The 13190-nt window shown below is 29.2% G+C and overlaps 1 protein-coding gene and 1 long non-coding RNA gene across 2 annotated transcripts; one reads left to right on the top strand and one right to left on the bottom strand.

Moving 5' to 3' along the window:
• Positions 1-3771: 3771 nt before the first annotated feature.
• On the top strand, positions 3772-12711 carry LOC106754858 (pectin acetylesterase 10). Its single transcript, XM_014636925.2, has 12 exons — positions 3772-4107; positions 4848-4930; positions 5081-5210; positions 5353-5426; positions 10242-10328; positions 10402-10526; positions 10618-10678; positions 10968-11021; positions 11110-11187; positions 11548-11653; positions 11828-11973; positions 12428-12711. Exons 1-12 carry the CDS (start codon positions 3909-3911, stop codon positions 12539-12541), a joined length of 1257 nt encoding a protein of 418 aa, XP_014492411.1. The 5' UTR covers positions 3772-3908; the 3' UTR covers positions 12542-12711.
• Positions 7847-9132, bottom strand: LOC111241183. The gene is made up of 2 exons (XR_002666996.1): positions 8789-9132; positions 7847-8278 (listed from the first exon to the last, which is right to left on the bottom strand). It is a non-coding gene; the product is annotated as an uncharacterized LOC111241183 (long non-coding RNA).
• Positions 12712-13190: the final 479 nt, after the last annotated feature.

Raw genomic sequence — 13190 nt, 5'->3', positions numbered from 1 at the left:
TTATAAGGATAAAAAAAATTGATTAGGAAATCTCTACAATAAATTTAGATAGTTTTTTGTCATAATTATGTATAAAATAATATTTAAATAATTATGAAATTCAAAATTTTTGTATGTTTTCATTCAATTAAAATTATACAAATTATTTACAAGTGGATTGAGAATGCGTGTTTAGACATATTATCTGTCCTGGTTTTTTATAGTTAGATTTGATTAAGTTAATGTAGTAGTAAATAAGGTAAAAGTTGATGGAAGCATGACTTAACCGAATCATTATTGAAACTGTCCAATTAGTAATGTCAATTAATCTATTGGCATTGTGCTATTAGTTCATATCTTCTCACATAACTTATGAACTGAAATTTTAGTTGTCTAGTCACATATTTTCATCACTTTTTTACTGGATTTATTTAGTTTTGAAATTATTATTCAAAAATAATTTTCAAGAGCTAAGTCATATTTGGGGAGATGTGAAATGTATGCATGATTTCTGCCTTTTGAAAATAAAGTCGTGAAATGAGAGAAGAACTGCTTTAATAATATTGAAGTTGTATTTAATTAAACCTGAAATTAGACCATTTGAACCAAAAATAAATCTTACTGCAATCCTCATAAGATTAAAAAACTTTTATTAAAAAATTTGTTGAACTGAAATCGTACCAGATTTATGATTAAATATTAATTATAATGAAGTAGTCTTTGTCTTTAGTGTTACAACTTCATCTTAAAATAAAAGATAATGATATATAGAGAATAATTTTTAATAACATTTACGTGTCATTGTGTTTCATCTTCACTACTTTTTTTACTACAGTTTTCTAATTTTTTATTTTAACTTATGGAAGTTGTTGTTTTAACATACATTTTTTTTTCTTTATTACTTATATCTTTTCATATCAAAGTTTTTGTTTTTTAAATTTGTATATAAACATATAATTTAATTTAAATTTTTACTAATAATATAATTACTGATTTTTTAATTTTTTTTATCTTTTCTTTAATTCTTATACAATTACATATTTGTTATATATTCTTTATTTTGACATATTTATTAATAATTAAACTAATGAACTATAAGTAATATTTTTGATTTATTTTAGTTTTTAAAATTTATGGTTTTTAATTTTATATGAAAATATTTTTTATTTTGAAATTTTATATAGTTTTATTACTAATATTATATTTAAAAAATTGATTTATTTTAATAAATAAACATTTATCTTTTTAATTTTAATTTAATAATCAAAGTATTAAGAAAATATTATTATATAAGTTTAATAATATTAAATTATTCATCAAATTATTAAAAAATCTGAAATTAGAATTTATATTATTAAAATTATATAATAACACTTTTTAATGGTTTCATTAATAAATTAAAATTAAAAGTACATATACTTATTTTTTAAAATGAAATTGCAAATATAATTTCAAAAATAAAAATTATTTTTATATAAAATTAAAAAAGAAACACACAACAAATTTTAAACATAAAAGAAATAAAAACAGTGATTTTTAATTCATAAATTAAATTATCTATGACTGAAGTGGGTTATTTAATGTATATTGTTGAGGCTAAAAACCAATTAATTAAATTATTAAAAATAGAAAAATATATCAATTTTTTTTTGAAAAATTAAAAAAGTTAGAAAATCTCGACTTCTACATAAATAAAAAAAATAATAAAATAATGTAAGCATATTTTTATTTTAAATTGATTATAATAATTTAATTAATTAAGTTTCTAAATTTTTATGCTTTTTTTTAGTTTTTACATAATTTTTTTTATTGCTTTATAGAAGTTCTTATATGAATATGTAACTTCAATTTTATTAATTTTTTTATAAATATTTTTTGTTTTAAAATAATTTTTGAAACTTTTAATTAGCTAATTAAAATTAAAATATTAAAACGTTTTCATATGTTATATATATATATATATATATATATATATATATATATATATAATAATCAAATTATTAGAAAATACTTAAAATAAATAATATTTTTATACAAGTATAACAAATTTATAACGTAAAAAATTACAATTTTCTTACTTCATTAGTCATATTATTTAAAAAAATATATTTCAAAATACAAAATTTAACTATTTAAAAATTTAAAAAACATAAAAAAATGTGACAATATCAATTAATCAAATTATTGAAAAAAAAAATCTAAAATAAAAGTGTGTTTATATAGATTTTTTTAAAAGTTAAAAATATTAAAATAAAAAGGAAATGATAGAATGGAAAAGTTGAAAATCTTAATAAAAGAGAAATCATGCTCTTAAAAATAAAAAAACATGCCGTAAAATCTGAGAAAAAGATTAGAATTGAGAAAAGAAAAAAAATAGTACATGTTAAGTATACTTTTATACAAATAGAAAAACTTAAAAAAATTTAAAAACATGATTTCTGCACAAAAAAGTTATATGAAAGTCGTTACTCCCTTGCACAAGTGTATATGTTTTTTTAAAAAATTAAACCAAAGTTCTTACAGGAATACAAAAATTAATTTCTATGTAAATACACAGAGTGGTCTTGCCACAGTTTTAGGATATTTATTTTTGAAAAACTTGTGTTAAAGTTGTATGCATGTTTCATAACTTTAATTAAGAAAAATATTTTTTTAACAATTTTTTTAATAATTTTTTACAGAGATTAATCCATTTTAAATATACAAATTAATAAAATAATAAAATATAATTTTTATCAAAAAATTATTAAAAATTATTAACAAATGTAATTAAAATTAATAGAAGTCCCAGTTAACTCAAACTACTTCAACTTTTATAAAAGTTGTAGTATGAATTCACGGCTTTGCTCTTAGAAGTCAAAAGTTATCTGATGGAATGACTTCTTGTCAAATATACATGATTTACCTCTGTATGTAATCTTTGGTTCATCTATATATAATTTTAAAAGCTTATTCCCCCATATTGGTAAAAAGAATCTCATTTTGATAATTTTGAATTTGGGTGTTTCCTATAAAAACTTCAAACCAACATGTTGAAGTAGGGTTTTATCAAATATTTTAAAGGAAGGATAATGATATTTTGACAACTCTTTTTTAACAACTTTTTGACAACAGAATACGTGTCATTGTTTTATTAGTCTATTTAAATTTATGTTTAAAAAAATATTTAAAACGGATCAATTATAAACATATACGTTATTAAAAAATTGTTAAAAAAAGTTCTCAAAATATCATTATCCATGACATAAAGTTGGTTTATAACTATTAAAACTATTAGACCCTATTTGTTTATAGAGGTGTGGTAGCCTTTTGCCAAGAATCAGTTCCAGTTTTAAGTGGTGGGCACAGCAAAACTTTAAGCATTACATTGCTTTTACCTCCGGAGAAAGTAAAGTAATTATTCAGCTCATTACTTTCTCTCTAGTAATTCATTGATACGGATCCGTCCATTTAAAATGATGTATATATACGAAATATCTATTTGTTTATTCTTTAATACAATGAAACGATATTTGGTAAAATGAAACAAAAAAAAAGCGTAATTTCTGGATTTTATGATAGTAAAGAGGAAAATCTTGATACCCTTTAATAAGAATAGATAGAATTGAACGTGATTGGCTCCATCAGTGTATTCAACTAGTCATGACAATCATTGTGTTGTTGGTGTTAGCCCACAAATTAACAGAAAAGAAAATGAGATGTAGCTTAATTTTGAAGACATGAAGAATTATTAAACTTTATTATCGTGAATGGTGATTGATTGTGTGAAGAAAAAGAACATAATTTAGGAGATGGGTCTACCATATTTTGTGTGGGCTTTATTATGAGAAGTAAGGTAGCGTTTGTTTGTTATTTAAAGGAAATAAATAGTGAAAGACAAGGGAATAACTGAGGAGAGTTGAAAGAACAGTGTTGTCAGCTTCATCAAGATGATGACAATGAAGCTGTTTTTGGTAGCCGTTGAACTTGCATGCTTAGTTTCTCGGATCTTCTCCTTTCGATCTCAGACACTGTCTCAGCTTTCTTTCTTAGAAAACGGTGTCGTCTCCACTCGCCCTTCCTCAACTCAACCTCAACCTCTTATGGTCGACCTTACTCTCATTCAAGAAGCTCATTCTAAAGGAGCTGGTCTCTCTCTCTCTCTCTCTCTCTCTCTCTCAGTTAATTTTCTTTAAGTGGTTTCTTTGTGTGATGTGTTTCTTGCTGAAAACTGCATTTTGAGCTTCTCTGATGTTGGTACTTCACATTGCAATTTTTTGTATCGTGTCTCGTCATCTTTGATTTGCTGGTTATTCTGGGTTTAAACATGAATTTTAGTCGATTGATTTCCTTATATGAGTCTTGCATATAATTAATATACTTTTGAGTTATGACACGAAACTTACATTTTCTAGCTAACCCTCATTTCTTGTTTCTGCTTTAAATTATCCCCGAAATGTGGAGCTAATGTTTTCTCTAGTTTGCCAGACTTGCATTTCTTTGCTTTTCTCCTTTCAATTCTTTTATTCTTGGACATTGGTCACTTATAATCGGGATTCTTAGTTATGAGATACCATGGTGGCGCATTTTAGATGAAGACTGACCTTTCACCTCCCTATCTTAAATTCTGTGCTTATAGCTCCACGCAAACATCCCATTTGTCTCTGCAATGCATTTATGGTTTTTCTATTACTGTCTGATTATGCCCCGTATTTGTATGGAACCGAGGATATGCTTTTTAAATGACCTGATACTCCAAGGATAGACTTCATTATGCGTATGATGCTTCTTTGAGTTGGTTGAGTTTTCGTAATTGATGGCAAAATAAATTTCTTACTTGGTTTGAAATCGTGCAAATACTTTGTTTTCTTTTTTTCCTATAATGCCAGTCTGTTTGGATGGAACATTGCCTGGTTACCATTTGGATCGTGGATTTGGATCTGGTGCAGATAGTTGGCTTGTTCATTTGGAGGTAAAGAATGTTCGAGGTTTGATATAGTTTCTTAAATTTTCCCCATCGTTATAGCCACTCATTGGCCTATATTAAGAAGGCACACTGTATAGAAAAATTAATATCTGAAGTCCTTATTCAACCAGACTGATACTTTTCTAATACCTACAGGGGGGAGGATGGTGTGATACCATCAGAAATTGTGTCTATAGAAAAAATACTCGTCGTGGGTCCTCAAAATTCATGGAAAATCAAATACCATTCACGGGAATATTGAGCAACAAACCTGAAGAAAACCCTGGTTTCTCCCTTTACCTTAAGAATGCATGCATTTTTTCTTTTTACCTTTAGTTTATTTAAACTCTTCCCTCCTGGAGGCTGCAACTTATTCATATACAAGCCTGTGTTCTTTCATTTTTCTGCATGTAATCTTCCATGGACAGATTTCTTTAATTGGAACAGAGTTAAGTTACGGTACTGTGATGGGGCGTCTTTCAGTGGAGATGCCGAAGATGAGGTTAGTGTCAGAAACATGGACTTTTATGAATAACTGTATTGTATGAATGAATTATGATCTCTTTGGCTTTCCTTATATCCTAAGAAAATCATTGCTTTTGTAAATCTCCCAAACCATACTTTTGGACATTGTTTAAGACCATATAAAGTCTTCTTTAGGAGACATGCCTTATTTCTTCTAATGTGAGTTTTAAATCCCGGAGGAATCTCCGTGTACACTTGTTTTTCTAAAGTTTCATGAAGAAAGACATTTTTCATATCCAATGGGTGTAATTCTCATACAAAATGAGCTACTAGAGCGTGAACAGCTTGAACTATATTCTTCTTTCTTGCAAGAGAAAAAGTCTTCTCATAGACAACTCCATAAGTTTGAGTATACTGCTTTGCAACCAATCTAGTGTTATTCTTGTTTACTTACCTATCTACGTTATGTCTCACTATAAATATTCATCTACACCCTAATGCCTTTTTATCTTTTGGTTTGACAACAATCTCTCATGTTGAATTTCTTTCTAATGTATCCATCTTCTCCCTCATCGCTTGAGTCCAGTGTTCACTTCTCATGGCTTCTTGGACTGACATAGGAATTTTTATGGCATCAATGACAACAATAAAACTTTGAAATTGTCAGCTTAGACATATTAAGAAATAGGATATTTAACCAATATTTTTCCCTTTCCCAGCATAATGGGTAAATTCTCAATGACTCTTTCCTCCTCATTGTTGCCCTCAAGGTCTCTCACCTCCAAGTCAGATAACTCTTCATGCTCTCGAGCCGAAGTGAGTTGTTTTCTTTGATATTTTTTTTCAAAGAATTTGTCTTCTTCTTTATCACTATGGGTTGGTTCTATCTTATTTGTGGTGGCTTCATCACTTGTATCCTTAGAAGTTCTGAATATGTTTATGTGTATATTCATTTCTCATAAGCCTTATAATTTATAGGACTACCTTTTCATCTATAGACCAAATGCTCCCTATTATTAGAATTTAAACACTAATGATTATAAAACATAACAGAGTAACCTTCTAACTTTTCCTCTTCCAATGCAGTATAATAATTATCTAATAATACCTAAATATAAGTTTATTTCTATAGGATCTTAAGTATCCTACAAATATAGTATGGTAATGATAGAAAAGAGAGTTCCTCTTCCTCGAAAAACTACATTCTATCATCTACCAAAGGTATAATGTCACTACTATGAAATACATAATAGACAAAGAATATGAGGTTGATAAAAGAAAAAAATACAATAAAGAATGTCAAATTAAATGATGTGATCTCATGGAAGAAAAAGGAAGGCAAGAATGAGAAGCAAAAAAGGACGAAATCAATCATTAAAATAAATAGAATCAAATTTCCAATTTGAAATTCATATAAACAAATATTGAAGAAAGAAACATGTTGAGAATATTTGCTTAATATGTTTTTTTTTTATTTAAATTAAGTTTTGGGAAATCTTTCCTTTCTTTTAAAAAATATCTTATTGCATAAAGATAAAAATATATTTATTTATTATTAAATTTAAGAAATTAAAATTGAGATATAAACATTTGCATTTTGTTACATTTTTCTCTATATATAAAGTAGACGAATAAAATAAAACGACAATCTCCTCTATATAACATATCTCTTATATTTCCAAAATCCAAAAATCATAACCATTTTTCTCCCCCTAAACCATGGGGTTGACAAAAAGATAAAGGTGACATCCATGATGACATAGATATGGTGACTCTCAAGAGAATAACATTTGTATCCGTTTCTATAAGGAGGATAATCAACAAATGCACATTTAAAAGCTCTAAGATCTAATTTAGTGCAATTAGGATTAAAATAGTGGAGAGAAAAGCAGAACATCCAAATTTTCTATAATGTAGACTTGACACTCTGGAAGTATAGGAAACAAAAGACAAATTTAAGGTACGAATGGGTAATCTGTTAATGAGATATATAAAGAGATATATAGTCGTTAACACAACTTTTCTCAATAGGTTTTGGGAACAAACATCTAGGAAAGGAGGGCTCTAGCTACCTCTAAAAGATGTCTGTTCTTCCATATGCAACTTCCTTTTGTTGTAGAGTCTTAATAAAAGTTAGCTCATAAATAATACCATTATTAGATACGAATGGATAACCTATGAGATATATAGTATTTCATACAACTTTCCTCAATAGGTTTTGAGAACAAACATCTCGGAAAGCAGGGCTCTAGCTACCTCTGAAGATGACACTTCTTCCTTTATGCAACTTCGATTTATTGTGGAGTGTTAATGCATGTTAGCTCATGAGAAATATCATTATTAGATAAAAAATTTGGAGCGTTTTATATTCACATATTCAATATTGTTATCAAACTTAGTTTTTTTTTTTCTTTTTTCTTTTTTTTTCCAAATTGATTTTCTAAGAGATGGAAAAAATTAACAAAAGTTTGAAAGACCTCAAGATTTACTTTTCATGATGTATGTCCACATGACACAAGTACAATCATTAACAAAAGTAATAAACCATTTTTCTCCATAAATGGATTCTACGATAGGTCTTCAAACATCATAGTGAATCAAGTCAAATGGAAAATTACCCTTTTTACTATAGATGGGACAAGTGTACCATGATGCTTTAACAGTTGATAAATATCACACTATTGTGAACAAATGAGAGAGTAGGGATTTTATAATGTTGAAGGAGGGATGCCCAAGTCTTTTATGATGAAGCCATACTTGGAATTTGCCCATGTTTCTGATGTTGCTTGTTGCCTTATGACCATTGTTTTTGTTTTTGCCCATGGATTCCAATAGACATAACCTACTTTGCTCCTTAGCAGTTAAAATCATCTTCCCTGTGTTAAGATCCTGAAATAGACAATAAAAGGAGAAAAAAAGTTATTGAAAATTAAACTCTTTTGTAAGTTTTTGTATAGAGATAATAAGATTATTGGTAGGTGTGCGACGTATACAATGGATAATTCTAAAGTTATATTCCTAAATTCATATATGGATACACTATCACCATTTTCTACTATAATGAGTTGTTCTTTGGTTATTTTGCCATATGAATTGAAGAGCTTAGGAAATGAAGTCATGTGATCACTTGCTCTTGAAGCAAGAATCCAACAACATGAGACAAAGGGCCAATATTATTGAGTTACTCTTACTCGGGTATATGATCCAAAAAACTTCGTCATTGATTCAATCATTGTTCTCAAATGGTTAAGTTCTGCTTTAAAAACTTTCATACCAGAGACATCGAAAAACACCAAATACAGAGATAGTAAAAATTTAACTCCTATAACTTTGATTTGTAACAAAAAAGAAAATTGTTTGGCAAAAGGACCAAATTAGAGTCAAATTGGACGTCATTACCCTTGGCGCTCAAGAGGTCCTGACGACCTTGTCTATTGGAGCGGTGAGTAGGGCACACCTTTCTAGCCCACCACAAACGTCACGGCGATGATGACTATTAACAAGCCAGCATAAACATGGCTCCCAATACCAAGAGTTTGTTACGATATAAAGGAAAAATATTTGGCCTTTCATCTTCAATCCATAATGTCTCCAATTATTATAAAACGCAGCACTATAATGACCATAAATAGAAAAAACATACCATACTAACTTACTGACTTTTGCTCTCCTAATACATAATACATTACCACTAACAATAACTGTCAAATAACTCCTAAATTTAAGTTTATTCTAGCAGAGTTTTGTTACCAACTTGAACTAGTTAAGAAAATAAAGAATTATTTTATCCATAACAATCATACCAATTATATTCTCTTCATTCCTATTTGTTATAATAAAAAACTTTTAAAAAGGAAATGAATTGTAAGATTCTAAAGATATTGAGAATACTTTTTATTCTAATGATATGCTATATCCAGCATACATACCACATTTTTTTTAATTTTATCTATATATAATATAATCGCTATTAAATAGCTTTCATACTTCCATGGAAAGTGTAGTTGTTCCTTCTGCATCCAATCAATGCAGCTATATAACAAAATCACTAAATTTCAGATAGAAAAGCTAGTACCACAAACCTATGCCTCGTTTAAGAAATGAATATAACTGTTTTCTTTATGTTGAGTCCCTGACTTGGCATATTGTCTAACATATTTTTTAGTGTAGGAGTAGCATTTCACCATCACTAATGTTAGAAATTCAAGGGTTAGTTAAGAGTCCTAAAATGGTTGAGATGAACGAGATAAACAATATATAGGGAGAAAGAGCCACAAACTCATTGTCTTAAGGTTTTTTATTAGAAGTAGTATCGTTCTCTCTTATATGAGTTAACTCATGACTTAGACGCTGTTTTGTGGGAAGTATTAGACGAGTAAGGTACTTTTGGTAAAATACTTGTTTGTGGAAAGTATTAGACAAGTAAAATACTTGAATCCGGAGGGGGGATTGATAGAAATTCAAGTGAATTTGAGAGTCCCACATGGATGAAGATGAGTGAGATGAATAATATATAAGGAGAAAAACATACACATTCATCATCTTATATGGGGTTGGCTCATGGCTTATCAAATCTCTCTCATATTTCCTCTTAAAGAACCCAACATCTAAGAATGTGATAAATATAATAGTGGCTCATAAACTTTTAAAATTGCAGTATGCCGTCCTATAATTTATTTTTTAATGCAGAAGTATCAAACCTATTTTGTATTTTGTGAATATTTGCTATATCTTTTCTAGTGAACAAGTTTCTGTTACATACCCTTTAGTGCTGACAAACTAGATATTATGAAAAGATCCTTTATTTGGAATTTGTATTTGCGTTCATATATGGATTCCGTTCTTCTTTCAGTCTGCACAGCTTCAATTTCGAGGACAAAAAATTTGGCTAGCTGCAATGGAGGAATTAATGTCGAAAGGAATGCAGAAAGCCAACCAGGTTTCCCATTGCTCTTTATATTGTTTTTCAGTCTTTTCATATGCATCAATGCCAATCAACAAATGAGTATCAGGCACTTCTCTCTGGATGCTCTGCGGGTGGTCTGGCATCCATAATACATTGTGATGAGTTCAGGAGCTTATTTCCAGAATCTTCCAAAGTGAAATGTTTGAGTGATGCAGGTTTCTTTCTTGATGCGTAAGTTTTATATTTTCCATTTTACATTCTCTAAACTGTTCCCTGCCTACAAACTACTTGGGTATAATTAATGATCTATTCAATCATGTAGAATTGATGTATCTGGGGGACGCACGCTGAGGAATCTGTTTGGAGGTGTGGTTCAGTTACAGGTAGTATTTAATTTAGCTATGTAGTAAAATATTTTTTAATCAAAATTAATAATCAATGTTGAGATTAGTAGGATTTATGCCATTAACTTAGGCATATATGATTTAATTATCAATGATCTGATTAGCAATGACCAATTAATTGTCAGCTTTAGTCATACAGGGTGATACATAAAGATTTTGTCCCTAAAACAACTTTAGCTTTATATTCTTTAATTTGTTTTATTTTTTTGACGGAAGGTTAATAACACCTGTACAAATATGTCATGTGGGTGATGTTTTGAAATTGTAGGATGTACAAAAAAATCTTCCAAAAAGTTGTCTCAACCAACTAGACCCGACTTCGGTAATTCTTATTCTGGATGCCATGCTATTCATAACATGAAATTACTTTAGACATTCATATTTTAATCGTCCGGTGTCTCTTCCCACAGTGCTTCTTTCCTCAGAATTTGATCGATCATATTGAAACCCCATTGTTTCTACTCAACACAGCTTATGATGTGTGGCAGGTAACATGACTCTACATTGTTTATCCCGTATTATGTTAATGATGTGCCCGATTATATGCTAATTACAAAGAGCACAAAACTTCACTTGTCCTCCAAGTTCAATGACATGGACACCATAAGTTCTAGCTACTAATTTATTGTCAAGGCTTGCCCTTTGCCTCAAATGGTCCCCTGGTACTTTTTCTTCTTTTGTACAATTGGATGTACAATTTTGGATCACAAGCATATTAAAAACCTGGGAACAGAAACCAGGAATGACAATTACTATGATCATTGATGTTCACACTTTAGTTATTTGTTATAGGCGCTTTAACTTCATTACCACTATTTTCTATATGATGCTAACATTGTTTTCATCAGGTCCAAGCCAGTTTAGCACCACCTTCAGCTGACCGCCTTGGCTCTTGGAATGAATGCAAATCCAACCATGCAAATTGTAGCTCATCACAAATTCAGTTCCTCCAAGGTTATTTTAATTTCATATTGTGAATTATGCATGGAAATTTATGTTCATATTTGAAAATTTCTAATCTTCGTCTAATAAATGGTATATCTACTAACATGAATAATTCGTAGCAACTAAGTTACATCTCAATAATCTGATTCCCTTGTAACATATCATATCTCTTCTTTGAAGCAGACTTCAGAAATCAAATGCTGAGTGACATTACAGACTTCTCAAGGTCATCTCAAACTGGACTATTCATAAATTCTTGTTTTGCTCATTGTCAGTCTGAGAGACAGGAGACATGGTTTGCTGATGACTCTCCCCTTATTGAGGACAAGGTTTATTCTCAACTTAGATTTCCATTGTTTCTAAGATAGATAAAATTGTCCGGTAGTGTGAGATCCACCACATATTCATGGTCCCAACTAATATTAATGACATGTACTCGATTTTTCAATTTTTGAGAAATAATCAATAATACTTAACTAGGTGTAAGAGATTAACTAGGACCATGATGATCCTAGACCAACCTAATGAAGATTAAGACAACATAGTACGATTTACGAAATTATAAGAGGTTCATGGGGGGTAATGTTCAATTATATCTATAGGGACTTCAGACCCATGTCTTTCCAAAAACTACTGTTTTTTTACTGCAAATACAAATTCGATTAGTTCAACAACAAACCCTTTAATTCCTTGGATGAAATATTAATATTCACTTCTCAATCTTTGCCTTTCCCGCTTTTTGTTTATTGGCCTCAGAAAATAATAATAATATTTATAATGCAGCCAATTGCAGTAGCTGTTGGAGACTGGTATTTTGATCGAGAAGTTGTCAAAGCTATTGACTGTGCTTACCCGTGTGACAACAGCTGCCATAATCTGGTGTTTAACTTTAAGTGAGCAAAATTTGTTGTCTACTCGTTACATCTTAATTCTTGAAATTGCAATGAGTTTTTCAACAATCAACATTCATAAATTATTATGGAAAGTCATTCTTAGCTGAGGATGCAATTGATTAACTTCGTCATTTTCACTGATAAGTTATGTCAACAAAGACTCATTACATCTCATTTTTCTACTTTTGGTATATAAAATGTTAAATTGGTATAAACAGACCACGAACAATTGAAAACTAATTCAACAAAGGAGTATAGAATTTCCATGCCACTTGAGGAGGAACCCTGTAACATTTCTGAATTGAGTTGTTGCCATATATGATGATTGTGTTGATCATTTACATGATTCGTTAGTCATCAATTTGTGAGTTGTTATCATAATGGGAAAATGAATAATATCAGTCATTGCAACCTATTTTGTGAGAAATTTTGCATTAATCAAAGGATGATAACTTATGGTGTGCGAAAACAAGTCTAAATTAACATTCTAATACCGAAAGTACAATTAAGATTAAAAATAAGTAATTAGCAAAATTTCTGTATTTTTTGTTTGGTTCTAATTGTTCAATTACTTTTGATGATTGGAATATTAATTATTTTAAACGACCGCTTACTTTGTTAAAAAACTTAAAAATCCTGAAACATTCCCATGA

The sequence above is a fragment of the Vigna radiata genome, unplaced genomic scaffold (genome assembly GCF_000741045.1).
Source record: "Vigna radiata var. radiata cultivar VC1973A unplaced genomic scaffold, Vradiata_ver6 scaffold_273, whole genome shotgun sequence".
Classification (NCBI taxonomy): Eukaryota; Viridiplantae; Streptophyta; class Magnoliopsida; order Fabales; family Fabaceae; genus Vigna; species Vigna radiata.
The sequence above is the reverse complement of the archived record's forward strand: the minus strand, read 5'-3'. Positions and strand labels throughout refer to the sequence as shown.